The sequence below is a fragment of the Scyliorhinus canicula genome, chromosome 2, assembly GCF_902713615.1.
Source record: "Scyliorhinus canicula chromosome 2, sScyCan1.1, whole genome shotgun sequence".
NCBI lineage: Eukaryota > Metazoa > Chordata > Chondrichthyes > Carcharhiniformes > Scyliorhinidae > Scyliorhinus > Scyliorhinus canicula.
The window spans coordinates 53502251-53517030 of record NC_052147.1 but is presented as its reverse complement, the minus strand read 5'-3'; the positions used below and the strand labels follow the sequence as shown (position 1 = coordinate 53517030).

The 14780-nt window shown below is 44.3% G+C and overlaps 1 protein-coding gene across 3 annotated transcripts in view; it reads left to right on the top strand.

Moving 5' to 3' along the window:
- map4k5 (mitogen-activated protein kinase kinase kinase kinase 5) overlaps window positions 1–14780 on the top strand; it is a 238025-nt gene that overhangs the window by 194774 nt on the left and 28471 nt on the right. For all 3 annotated transcript variants that reach the window (XM_038778355.1, XM_038778345.1, XM_038778366.1), the window contains 5 exons: window positions 10260–10374; window positions 11174–11232; window positions 11727–11830; window positions 12825–13002; window positions 13946–14014. In XM_038778355.1, coding sequence (XP_038634283.1) covers window positions 10260–10374; window positions 11174–11232; window positions 11727–11830; window positions 12825–13002; window positions 13946–14014 — 525 coding nt within the window. The remainder of the gene's footprint in view (window positions 1–10259; window positions 10375–11173; window positions 11233–11726; window positions 11831–12824; window positions 13003–13945; window positions 14015–14780) is intronic.

Genomic DNA, 14780 nt, shown 5'->3' with positions numbered 1-14780 from the left:
AAATCCAATGTCTAGGTTCATCTAGGCTGGTTTAATTACTTACTGTAATGATTTGGTCATAACCAGGCTATTTTAGTGGGCAGTTAAGAGACAACTAATTTAGGACGCCACAATGGAGCAGTGATAGCACTGCTGCCTCACGGCACTGAGGGCCCGGGGTCACTATCCGTATCGAGTTTGCACATTCTCCCTGTCTCTCACCCCCACAACCCAAAGATGTGCAGTTTCGTGATCACCATTAATGATACAAACATACATATTAGGAGCAGGAGTAGGCCACTCAGCCCTTCGAGCTTGCTCTGCCATTAAATAAGATCATGGTAGATTGGATTGTAACCTGAACTCCACATTCCCACCAAACCCCAATGATCTTTCACCCCCTTGCTTGATGAGAATCTATCTAGCTCTGTCTTAAAAATATCCAAAGACTCTGCTCCCACTGCCTTTTGAGGAAGAGTGTTCCAAAGGCTCATGAACCTCAAAGAAAAACATTATCTTCGTCTCTGAATTAAATGGATGAGCCCTTATTTTTAACCTCCAGTTCTAGATTCTCCTACAAGAGGAAACATCCGTTCCACATCCACCTTGTCAAGACCACTTAGGATTGTTTCAATCAAGTCATTCTCTTACTCTTCTAAACTCCAGTAGATACAAGCCTAGCCTGTCCAATCTTTTCTCATTAAACAACCCTCCCATTCCAATTATTAGTCCAATAAATACTTTTCTGAACTAATTCCAGTGCAGTTTAAATAAGGAACCCAATATTGGACACCGTATTCGAGATGTGGTCTCACCAATGCCCTTTCTAACTGAAGCATAGCATCTTGGCGGAATCGCCAGGGGCCGGCGTCAATCCCGCCCCGCAGTGTCCCGAATTCTCCGCCCCCTGAGATTCGGCGGGGGTGGGAATTGAGCCGGGCCAGTCGGCGGGCCCCCCGCGGCGATTCTCCGGCCCGCAATGGGCCGAAGTCCCGCCGCTGACAGGCCTTTCCTGCCCGCGTGGTTTAAACCACCTCTGGTACCAGCGGGATTGGTGGCGCGGGCGGGCTCCGGGGTCCTTGGGGGAGGGGGGGGGGAAATCTGACCCCGGGAGGGTGCCCCCAGGGGCCTGGCCCGCGATCGGGGCCCACCGATCGGCGGGCCTGTGCCGTGGGGGCACTCTTTTTCTTCTGCCCCCACCATGGCCTTCACCATGGCGGGGGCGGAAGAGACCCCCTCCCCTGCGCATGCGCCGGTGTGACATCGTCAGCCGCTGACGCTCCGGCGCATGCGTGGACTTCCGCCGGCCTTTTGGCCCCGGCTGGCGGGGCGCCAAAGGCCGTTCGCGCCGGCCGGCGGAGCGGGAACCACTCCGGCCCGGGCCTAGCCCCTAAAGGTGCGGAGAATTCGGCACCTTTTGGGGAGTCCCGATGCCGGAGTGGTTCACGCCACTCCGTCCCGCAGGGACCCCCCCCCCCCCGCCCTGCCGGGTAGGGGGGGGAATCCCAGCCCTTGCCTTTTTTATTCCATTCCCCTTGCAATAATTACTTGCAGTAGCTGCCTTCTGTGATTCATGCACGAGGATACCCAGATCCCTCTGTACCCGAGCTCTGTATTTAGATAATAAGCTTTTATTCTTCCTGCCAAAATGGACAATTTCATGTTTTCCCACATTATACTCCATTTGCCAGACCTTTGCTCACTCACTTAACTAACTTTATATTCCAGATTTCCTTTTTAATTTATTGAACTCATTCACAAATGGCCCATTGTGGGATTTGAACTCTCATCTCTGAATTGCTAGTCCAGTAACATAATGACAAACTAATTAGATTATAGTTAAAATTTGCCTATCTAGATGCTGCGTAAATCAAATACTGTGAACAGGAAAGACTTCTGGGATCCACAAAGCCTTTTTCTTTTCTCTTGAGGATTAACCCATCTGCACACTTTCTCAATAATCCTTCAGTGCTTTAGAAGTTTGTCTGATAGGGCAACATGGTAGTGCAGTGGTTAGCACTGCTGCCTCACGGCACCGAGGTCCCAGGTTTGATCCCGGCTCTGGGTCACTGTCCGGGTGGAGTTTGCACATTCTCCCCATGTTTGCGTGGGTTCCGTCTCCGCAACCCAAAGATGTGCAGGGTAGGTGGATCGGCCACACCAAATTGCCCCCTAATTGGAAAAAAGGAATTGGGTTCTCTAAATTTATAAGAAAGGAAAAAAAAATGTTTGTCTGATAGACTTTCAAATTCTTTTATGCCCCGTTCAATGCCCTTTGCTGTAAACTTAGTCTATGACTCAATTGCTCTTTGATAAATTTGCAAATTTCTAACTGGTATGTCTTAGTATTTAAACCCTTCATATAGTGAACAGTTGGCTTTGATCAGGTTGTTGATCCTTTTCATAGGGTGGGACTTTCCACGCAACCCGCTGTATGTTTCACGGCGGGTGAAGCAGCCTGCCATTGTCCACGGGGTTTCCCGTTGAATGCACCCCTAGCCACCGTAAAACCCACAGTGGGTGTGGTGCCAACGGCAGGACCAAAAGATCCCATCGGTGTGAAAGTTCCGGCCATGGTCTTTAATTTCAATTAAATAATCTAAACATGTTCCCCATTAGAAACTAAGCCCAACTTACTTAACATTACATAATGACGTAAAACTTATTGGTCAGAATTATCTTGGTTGCTCAGTTCTCTACTTTCTCAGGGTCTATATTATCTTTATACTGATAAGATGACCAGGATTGCATAGAGCATTGAAAATAGGATCTGTCGTGCCTTGGAAAGTAACAGTAGTTGCTAGATTTGTACTCTGTCCTCATGCTTTTGTAATTGAGTACCATACTTTTAATACTGTAGCCAAGCACTGATAGTTTTACAGATTTATTCAGTATGATGCCCGAGTTCATGGTGACTTCTCTCTTTTTGGTTTATTTTTACATTTATTGCATTTCTTCAGTTCAATGTATACTCAGTATGATGAAAGATATGTTGAACAAAGAGTAAGGTCAGGTAAATGTGATATATCCTAAACCATCTGTACTTGTTCATGAGCATACTAATCGCCACAGATATAAAGTTCTGATAATCATTCTTTGCAATATAACCTTCACAAAGTAGTTCAGATTAAAGCAAAATATCTCTTGGCTTGAAATCAGATTCCTTATCAACCTAGTTGCTAACACTCTAGGATTCTCCAAAGTCCCCAGTAAGTGAGCATAACTAGTTGTAATGACCTGGTATACACCATGTACAGGGATGGTGGAAGCAGAGACGGTTAAATTATTTCAAAAGAAAGTTGGATCGGCACTTGAGGGAAATAAACTTGCAGGACTACGGGAATAGAGGAGGGAATGGAAATGATTGGATTGCTCTACAGCGAGCCAATGTTAACCCGATGACCCAGATGGCCGTCTCCTGTGTCATATGTCCTTATGACTCTGACAATGATGGTGATTTTCACCAGGAAAAAAAATCAGCAAGTATTGTGATATTAATGTAGTGCTGGAAAACTCAACAGGTTCTGAAACGGAGTCATATTGGATTCAAAACGTTAACTCTTTCTCTCTCCACAGATGCTGCCAGACCTGGGTTTTTCCAACACTTGCTTTATTTTAGATTTTCAACATCCGCAGTATTTTATTTCCCTATTGTGATTTTATTATTTTCTATCTAAAAGCAAATCTGTTAAAATGACTCATTGTATTTTGGAAAAGTATTGGAAAAGTTTGTTTTTCAAAAAATTTTAAATTTTAGAATTTTTAAGTCATGCTATTTTCTGATCTGCATTATTTTTTTTTCCCTCTGATCTGCATTATCATACGTCACGACTCAAAAAGTTGTTTCTGCCAAGTAATTAAAAATTTGGTGTGTGGAATCAGTGACAAGGGGCAGCACGGTAGCATAGTGGTTAGCACAATTGCTTCACAGCTCCAGGGTCCCGGGTTCGATTCCCGGCTTGGGTCACTGTCTGTGCAGAGTCTGAACGGTTCTCCCTGTGTGTGCGTGGGTTTCTTCCGGGTGCTCCGGTTTCCTCCCACAGTCCAAAGATGTGCAGGTTAGGTGGATTGGTCATGCTAAATTGCCCTCAGTGTCCAAAATTGCCCTTGGTGTTGGGTGGGGTTACTGGGTTATGGGGATAGGGTGGAGGTTTGGGTAGGGTGCAGACTCAATGGGCCGAATGGCCTCCTTCTGCACTGTAAATTCTATGAAATTCAAAGCACCAGCATACATTTTAGTGATGTCTTTAATGTACAAGAACAAGCCCTAGAGGTATAATCTGACAAAAATGGTTGCTGACATGAACGAGGAGATCGGCAGGATAGCAATAGGTTTAAAGAGGGCCTCGATGGAGGAAAAAATAGAAATGCAGTTGGGTTTAATAAGGAAACTTTTGAACCATAGGGCCTTGATGACTGAGGCATGGATGTCAATATTAGAATGATGGGGATTGGGGAAGGTGCAGCTGGAGGCAAGGTACAAGGAATAAAAGATCAGGGAGCTGGAGAGGGTTTATGTCCGTCGGCTGGAAGAAATTGGTGATATTGAAGGGTTTTAATTGGAGGCACAGGATAACCAGACATCACTGTAGGTCAGCAAGTATATGGCTGATTGGGGAACCAAATTAGAACCATAGACAAGTTGCGACACAGAAAAAGGCCATTCAGCCCATCGTGCCTGCACCAGACAAAAAGGAATAAAAACTTACTGTCCGTTCTAATCCCACCTTCCAGCATCCAGCCTGTAGTTTTGCAGGTTACAGCATTTTAGTTGCAGATCCAGAAAACTTTTACATGAGTTGAGTGTTTATGCTTGCACCACCAAACCAGGCTGCAAATTCCAAATACCCACTCCGTTTTGGGTGAAGAAGTTTTTCCTCATGTCCCCTCTTATCCTTCTACCAGTCATCTTCAATCTGTGCCCCCTAGTAATCGATCCCTCAGCTAGGGGAAGCACGCCAGCCCTGTCTACTCTATATAGGCCCCTCATAATCTTGTACACATCAATCAGGTCATCCCCTCAGTCTCCTCAGTTCCAAGGAAAACAACCTCAGCCAATCCAAATTTTCCTCATAGCTGTAATTTTCAAGCCCGAGCAACATTCTTGTAAATCTCCTGTGTACTTTCTCCAGAGCAATTAGGTTATTCCTGTAATGTGGCAACCAGCCCTGCACACAATTGAACTGTGGCCTAACCAGCATTTTATACAGTTCTGCCATTACATCCCTGCTTTTGTATTTTATACCACATCCAATAAAGGAAAGCATTCCATAAGCTTCCCCCAACAGCTTATCAGCCTGTTCTTCCACATTCATGGACTTGTGGACATGCACTCTGAGGTTCTCGCTTCCTCTACCCTTCCCGTCAATTTTGTATTCCTGAGCTTTGTTTGCCCTACCAAAATGTATTACCTTGCACTTCTCCAAATTGAATTCTATTGCTGGTTTTCCACCCACTCAATCAAACTTTTTTTAAAATTTAGAGTACCTAATTATATATTTTTTTCTAATTAAGGGGCAATTTAGCGTGGCCAATCACCTAACCTGCACATCTTTGGGTTGTGGAGGGGAAACCCATGCAGACACTGGGAGAATGTACAAACTCCACACGGACAGTGACCCAGGGCCAGGAATCGAACCCGGGCCCTTGGTGCCGTAGGCAGCAGTGCTAACCACTGTGTCACGTGCTGCCCTCAATCAAACTATTGATATAATTCAACAACAGCTGTCCTCTTCACTATCAATTGCACGGTCAAGTTTTGCATCATCTACAAATTTCCCAACATGCCACCCACATTTAAGTCAAAATTATTAATGCATACAACAAATAGCAAAGGACCCAATAATGAGCCCCATGAAGTGCCACTGAAAACTGCTTTCCATTCGCAAAAATATCCATCAAACATTACCTTTGTTTCCTGTCACTGAGCCAATTTTGGATCCAAGAAACTACACACCCCTGTATCCCATGGGCTTTTACTTTTTTGGCCATGTAGGAACTTCTCGGTTTCCCTATCAAAATCAGTGTAGACTATATCTACTGCATTACTCTCATCAATCCTCCCATACTTACACAAAATATTTTATTAAGCTTTACCTGCCTGCATGGCCTTCAAGTCCTCCACTCTCTCTCTCTTCCAGCCCAATTGGGGCCCTCAGCCCTTCTACCTGCTCTCTGTCCACCGTTGGGAAATTCAGCCCCTCCAAAAAGCGCCTCATCCCCTCCGGCCCCGTAGAGGGTTCCAACCTGTACAGCCTGCTGTAAAAATCTCTAAACGTCTTATTCACCCCTACCGAATCACCAACCAGGTTCCCCTCACTGTCCTTTACTTTCCCTATCTCCCTAGCTGCCTCCCTCTTCCTAAGTTGCTATGCAAGCATTCTGGTGGCCTCTCCCCATGTTCATAAATCACCCCCCTCTCCTTTCTCAGATGTTCCACCGCCCTGTGGTCACTGCTGACCCTGTGGTCAGCAAGCTGAACTCCGCCTGCAGCCTCCGCCGTTCCCTCAGGAGCCCTGCCTCTGGGGTCTCCGCATACCTCCTATCGATCTGTAATATCTCTTTTACCAGTCTGTCCATCTCTGCCCTGTCAACCTTCTCCCTATGAGCCCGGATCGAGATCAGCTCCTCTCCTTACCACCACCTTCAGTGCTTCCCAAACCACCGCTGCCAAAGTTTCCCCCATGTCATTGATCTGCAGGTAGTTCTGAATGCATTTCCTCAGCCGTTCACACACCACTTCATCTGTCAAAAGTCCTACATCCAACCTCTACTCCAGGCGCTGATTACTGTCTTTACTAACCTGCAGGTCGAGATTGTAATTGCCGAATACCCCGTGTCCACTACCCCAGCCAGAAAGACGCTGCTCAAAATAAAGAAATCAATCCGGGAGAACTCCTTCGCCACTGGCTGCCCGAACCTCCATGAATCCAAACCCCCCCCCCCCCTTCAGCTCCATGAACCCTCTTAGTTCCTTTGCCATTTCTGGCACCCTGCCCGTTTTCGAGCTTGACCAGCCTAAGCCCAGGTCCATAACTGTGTTGAAGTCCCCTCCCATGACCAATCTGTGCAAGTCCAGATCCGGTATCTTCCCCAGCATCCTCTTTATAAACTCCACATCATCCCAATTTGGCGCATATACATTCACTAACACCACCTGCACCCGCTCCAGTTTCCCACTGACCATAATATAGCGACCTCCCACGTCCGAGACTATTCTACCCGCCTCAAACACCACCCGCTTCTTGATCAGGGTCGCGACCCCTCTACTCTTTGAATCTAGTCCCGAATGAAACACCGACTGACCCAGTGTTTCCTCCGTTTAACCTGGTCCGTTACCTTAAGATGCGTCTCCTGCAACATTACCATGTCCGCCTTCAATCCCCTAAGATGCGCGAACACACGTGCCCTTTCGACCGACCCATTTAACCCTCGAACATTCCAGGTGATCAGCCTAGTTGGGAGTCTCATTGTCCCCCCCGCCGCAGTCATTCCCTTTTTTTTAGGCCCCCACCAGCCCGTGATCTACGCCTCCACCGATCCATCCCCAGGCAGCCCCCATCCCCGAGAAACAACACCCTCCTCTGTGTCCCTCAGCCCAAGTCCCTCCCTCACCAGCAAAACATTCCTCCCTCTTTCCCCCCCCCCCGAGAAACAACACCCTGTAACCCAATCCCTTTCCTAAACCAAAAATATGCACCCCCCCACTGCGCTTCCGAGAGCTAGCTCACCCAGATAGCTTGATGGCTCCCAGCCCCGGCGCCGGATAGTCTCCCACCTATTGTTCCCTCCCCACACTCCTCACCCCCCCCCCCATTCCCCCATGCCAACAAACTCCAACATCAAACAATCCCCAATTGCCCAACCAAAAAACACCAAGATCAAAACTAACACACCTCTATCCCCCAACAGTGCAAATGAAAACCTAAACTCACTCAGCTCTAATGCTGGTTCCAAGAAAAACGAGAAACGTTTTGCAAAAACAGAGAAACAAAACCGAGAAAACAGAAACACGAACTTTGCAGCCAAATTCAAAAGTTCTCAGTCCTTCGTCAGCCCCGTCTTTCTTGCAAAGTCCAACGCGTCCTCCGGCGACTCAAAGTAAAAGTGCTGATCCTCATGCGTGACCCAGAGGCGGGCTGGATATCACAGTCCAAACTTCACCTTTTTCTTGAAAATGATCGCCCTGATCTGATTGAAGCCTGCTCTCCTCCTGGCCACCTCCACACTCAGGGTTCGGTAAACCCGCTGGAGCTATTGTCCCATTTACAGCTGGGTTGACAAGCCAGAGGTTCGCCCCTCCGCCATGCTGTCCCCTGTTGCAACTACAGCCCAAGTCTTCTCTGTCTTCATGTTTCTATCATTACGAACACTTCTAGTCCTTTTCTCCATGCACCGAAGTGGGAACTCAGTAGAGAATTGCCACTAACATCTCTTCTACAATTCAAGTCCGTTAAAACATCGGGCGGGGGAAGGTCCAAAAGTCTGACCAGAGCGGAAGCCACCAAATGTGCGACTTACTCCTTCATAGCCGCCACCGGAAGTGCTCCCTGGCTTTCTTTAACAATAGATCTGGCCCTGGTTATTTATTAATTGCTGTGGCATGTAATACAGAATACAGAGTTTTTTATGAGAAGCTGATGGAAAGTGGAGAATAAGAGTCCAGCTTGGGGAGAATTTGAATAGCTGAGTCTGGAGGCAACAAATGGATGAGGGTTTCAACACCAAATGTGCTGATACAGGGGCATAAGTGTGCAAAGTTAGAGGTGGACATTTTCAGTCTGTGATTGAGAGCTTGTGGAGTTGAAAGCTCTGCCCAGATTTCAACATGATGCTTAGGAATTTGGGGCATAGTTAATACTGCACTTAACAATATACAAGCTGGCATTGATAAACTAGCAGAATAATTGGGTAATATATATACAAGTATAAGCTGGTATGTTTTGGTTGGAAGAATTGGGCAGCTACATAAATGTTTTGAATGATAGTCTACATGAGGTAGAGGAGTCATGGGTTCGATAGATGCGCTAACACAGGTTAATTAGCCCATTTTTAAAAAAATAAAATAAAAGCAAGCATTTTGATGCATTTCTAGAGCAATAGAATTAAAAAGCTGTGGACTTGTGTTAAATTTGTGTTCACCCTTGGTCAGACCACATTAGATTAGAGTATTGCGTCAATAATATGAAACGGTCATAGAGGCACTGGGGAAGGTACTAAAAAAAATTTGGAGAACAGTACCAGAACTGGGAGTAAGCTTATCAGGAACAGGCTGGCTCTTCTCTCAAAGAAAAGAGAAGGCAGAGGGATCATCTGATAGAGGTCTTTACATCTACTCAATTAAAGCTCTTTCATAATTTTAGAGATAATGAACCATTTGTGGGGGAATCCAAAATTAGAGGTCATAAATATAAGAACAAAGAACAAAGAAAATTACAGCACAGGAACAGGCCCTTCGGCCCTCCCAGCCTGCACCGATCCAGATCCTTTATCTAAACCTGTTGCCTATTTTCCAAGGTCTACTTCTCTCTGTTCCCCACCCATTCATATATCTGTCCAGATGCATCTTAAATAATGCTATCGTACCCGCCTCTACCACCTCCCCTGGCAAAGCATTCCAGCCACCCACCACCCTCTGCATAAAAAACTTTCCACGCACATCTCCCTTAAACTTTTCCCCTCTCACCTTGAAATCATGACCCCTTGTAATTGACACCCCCACTCTTGGAAAAAGCTTGTTGTTATCCACCCTGTCCATACCTCTCATAATTTTGTAGACCTTAATCAGGTCTCCCCTCAACCTCCGTCTTTCCAATGAAAACAATCCTAATCTACTCAACCTTTCTTCATAGCTTTCTTCGTAGCCACTAATATATCTGATCAGGAATTCAGGAGAAACTTTGTTTTCCAAAGTGTGGTAAGAATGTGGAACATGCTACAAAAAAAGTAGCTGAACAAATAACACAGTTGCATTTTAGAGGAATGGAATGTTGGTTGTGTGGAGTTCTTGATGAGGGCTGAGAGGCAAGGAATGAAGGGATCGAGTATTGGAGGGTTGGGGAGAGATGGTGAAGATGGCAATGGACTTGATCCAGAGCACCTGCCAAAATGTGGATGCAAATGGTTACACAAAATGGCTACACATAGAGATGAGGTCTTGTGGTGGGATGAAGTTAAGGATATCGATTAGGATGGAGGCAGTTTGGTGCATCAACAATTGTGGTAAGAGTAGATTTCAGTTGTCAGTCTTTGATTTTTTTCATATTTTTCTGCAATTACAGGCAAAAATTTTCAGCTTTATTCACACAACTTGGTCGCCTTATTTGAACAGGCAAAGAAACCAGGGTTAGCATCCCACATTCAAACACACCGTTTTCCTGACAAGATAATACCCAGGTAAGGGAACTGCATATGTTAGAATTGAGTTCCATTTAAAATCTTGCAGTGCCTGGTGCTATTTGAGTATGGAAGAATGTAAAATGTTTTCTTTATTCCGCATTTTTAAAGTCCAGTCCTCTTCTCAATAGTTCCAGGAAAACACATCATTGATTCTGGTGCTAACATGGTAGACACAATGCCGCAGTGGTTAGCTCTGCTGCCTCACACTGACGAGGACCCTGGTTTGATTCCGGTCCCTGGTTACTGTCCATGTGGAGTTTGCACATTCTCTCCATGTCTGTGAGGGTCTCACCCCCACAACCTAAAGATGTGCAACGTAGGTGATTGGCCACGCTAATTGGAAAAAAATAATTGGGTACTCTAAATTTCTTTTTTTTAAATGTCTGCCCGACGTGTGACAAAAACAAAAAATACACAAAATGAAGCAGATCAGACATAAAAAAATGTTTCGGGTGTACAGATCCTTGATCAGATCTTCTGATTAAGATGTTCCGATATGATGGAGGATCATACTAATGAACAGCATTGAAAAAAGAAACTGGGAAGGGGCAAATACAAACATATGCAGGAGAAGAATTAGAATGACTAAATACTTAAGCAGAAGACAGGCAGCAGTGATTTGTGGAAGGCATGATGAGAGACATGAACACATACATGTTCATACAGACAAGTTCAAGGTACTAAATACTGGAAGTAAATATAGAATATTGTCCTTCAGCATGAATCATAACTTATGAGTACCTTTATAAAATGACTGTGACTCAGAACTGAAATCTACCTTGTGTGTTGTTTCCAGGAGATTTGCTTTAACAACAAAAATTCCAGAAACAAAAGGTTGCCACAAATGTTGCATTGGTATGTAAAATGGTGTATTGGTTTTAATGTTTGCTTGGAGCATGGTAATTGTTAAATGTACAAAGCTGAATTTTTAACGGCTCCTTAAGAATATGATTGTGACTATTATTGTGCATCTGGTCATGCACCCCATATGTTTCAGTCAATGTCACTCTGATCTGGTTGCTGGGCGATGTGTACAAATGATCCTTCAGTCTTACTCCTCTTCCTTTACTTAGCATTTCCCACCCAAAGTAACGCAGGAACCAGAAGTGTAAAAGTGATACAAACCAGCTCGACACATCTTTCTCTTAAAAATGCCTGTTCTTTGGGGAAGCACAGCAGATTAGATACTGACCTTGCACCACACATGGGAATATTGTCTGATTTGGACAAGAAAAGTGAATTTCATGAGTGTATTTGAAAGGACGTTCCTATCATTCTGCAGAAATGTTTTTTTTAGTTTTTAAAATCTTACTAACGTGTCACCATTGATCTCTGTTTACTAATTATAGTGCGAAATCCATACACTGGGTACAAATACCTCTGTGGGGCGTTGCAGTCTGGTATTGTCTTACTTCAGTGGTATGAGCCAATGGAAAAGTTCATGTTAATCAAGGTCAGTGTTTGTTTTAATTTCATTATGTATCTAATGTATTATTTGAATTGTGTACATGTACCCATGTTTAAATGCAATGCAAATATAAAACTATATTTAGTTGGGTGTTTGTGTGTTTGTAATGTTTAATTACCTGTTCAACTTGAAACAGTACCTTTTTCTACTTGTCATAACAATTTTCAACCCAAAGTGCTGAGTGGCTGATCTATATCCACCTCCTCCTGAAATCCTCAGCACTACAGATGCTAGTCTTCAGCCAATTCGATTCACTCCATGTGAAATCAAGAAAGGGCTGATCACAAATGATGAAGTAAAGTCTATGGGCCTGGACCACATTCCAACTGTAGTGCTGTAACATGCTCCATACCGAGCCTATAGCCAAGTTGCCTGGTATATCTCCTGGCAGGTACCTAACATGCAAAATTACCCTGTTGTGTCATGTTCACACAAAGCACAATAAATCTAAACCAGCCATTGGCCAGAAACTTAAGTGGACTGACCACATAAATACTGACTTCCAGGTCAGACTGACCTTGCTCCCCAAAGACCTTTCCCAGCTCACAAGACAAGAGTGTAATGGATTTGCATAGATGAGTGCAGCTCCAGCAATTTCCCATCCAGGGAAAAGCCCTATCCACATGAGGGCACTCAATCCCCCACTTTAAACATTCACTCCAACAGGCACATAGGAACACCACCACCTGCAGGTCTCCCTCCAAGTCATGCATCATCCTGACTTGGAACTATATCGCCTTTCCTTCGTTGTTATTAAGTCAGAATTCTGGAACTCCCTACTTAACAGGCCTGTGGGTATACCTATGCAATACAGAATGCAGCAGTTCAAGGAAATGGCTTGCGCCACCTCAAGGACAATTAGGGATAGGCAATAAATGTCAGCAATGTCCACATCCCATGAATGAATAAAAGAACTGTTACAAATATGTGTTGTAATACTGATTATAGCTTCTCAAAATCAGGATTATTTTTCTTCCAGCATTTTGACTTTCCACTCCCAGACCCTTTAAAAGTGTTTGAAATGCTTGTGGTGCCTGAACAAGAATACCCAATGGTCTGTGTAGCCATCAGCAAAGGCAGTGAACTCAACCAGGTAGTCCGGTTTCAGACAATAAACCTGAATTCCTCTTCCTCATGGTTTACAGAAGATGTTTCAGGTATGCCATTTCATAATAAATTGTCACCATTTTATAATGATTAGTCATTCATGGGTATACTGCAAAAACAGTTTAAAACTCACTTATCATTCTGGGAGTTTAAAGAATTAAATGGAAAGCTGACTTGTTGATCTAGTCATTAAATAATTGTATGCAAGGGCAGCACGGTAGCGGAGTGGGTTAGCACTGCAGCCTCACAACGGCGAGGTCCCAGGTTTGATCCCGGTTCTGGGTCACTCTCCGTGTGGAGTTTGTACATTCTCCCCGTGTTTGCATGGGTTTCGCCCCCACAACCCAAAGATGTGCAAGTTAGATGGATTGGCCACGTTAAGTTGCCCCTTAATTGGAAAAATAGAATTGGGTACTGTAAATTAAAAAAAATTAAAATAATTGTATGCGGGTTTTGATTACAATATATTTGTAGCACGGTAGCACACTGGTTGGCACTGTTGCTTCACAGTGCCAGGATCCCAGTTTCGATTCCCGGCATGGGTCACTGTCTCCGGTCTGTATGTTCTTCCTGCGTCTGCCCTGTGGGTTTACTCCGGAGTGATCCGGTTTCCTCCCGCAAGTCCCGACAGACTTGCTGTAAGGTAATTTAGACATTCTGAATTCTCCCTCCGAACAGGCGCCGGAAGGAGCTTTTCATAGTAACTTTGTTGCAGTGTTGTGAGCCTACTTGTGACAATAAAAAAGATTATTTTATTATTATTATTTTCCATTTAATTAGTTGGCTTCAGATTTAGTTACTTAATTAGCTTTGCACTGTTATTCAATGTACCCTATTTGGCACTGTAAATTAGCTTCCTATTCTGTGTACACCCAATTGAAACTTTCTTAAACTGAGGATAATTTATCTAAAAGATCTCACTGCCTAAAAGCATTAAATGATTACAATTTTATGAAAAGTATCACTAGTCATGTATGCATTTTATTGTTGTAGCCAGTTGCCAGTTGGATACCATCCACATAACCCAGTTGGAAAGGGATACAGTTCTTGTCTGCATGGATCGTGAGTATCCGTCCAGTTTCAATAATCGTAGACATATTCCCTTTTAGCAGCATGTGCATTTTTGTTTGAAATTAATTATGCTACAATTACATTTTGTGCTTTTACTATGCCTCTATCCATAAACTCTCCAGCAGTAGTCTTCTTGCCCCTTTCATTAAATGGAATGTCTACTGTATACGATTGTACCTTCTGAGTGAGTATTTTAACATTTTTTTATCTGTTAAAAGTTGATGGGCACAGATATTTCACTTACCTGGCACTTGCAAAGGCCAATAGCATTTAGGTTTGTGAGAAATATACCGTTCAATCATTGATCAGTAATCAAGGCCACAGATATCTGATTTAGGTGCATGTTACAGAATCACAGAATTTTTACTGTGCAAAATGAAGCTGTTTTGTCCATTGTATCTGCACCAGCTCTCCGAATGAACAATTTACTCATGTTCTCCCATCTTTTGCCCGTAACCCTGAGCATTGTTCCTGTTCAAGTAACAGCCTTTTTTTTTTAAATTTAGAGTACCCAATTCATTTGTTCCAATTAAGGGGCAAATTAGAGCGGCCAATCCACCTAGCCTGCACAACTTTGGGTTGTGGGAGAGAAACCCACGCAAACACTGGGAGAATGTGCAAACTCCACACGGACAGTGACCCAGAGCTGGGATTGAACCTGGGACCTCGGTGCCGTGAGGCAGCAGGGCTAACCCACTGCGCCACCATGCTGCCCTGAAGTAACAGTCTTAAGTTCCCTTTTGAATGCCTTGATTGA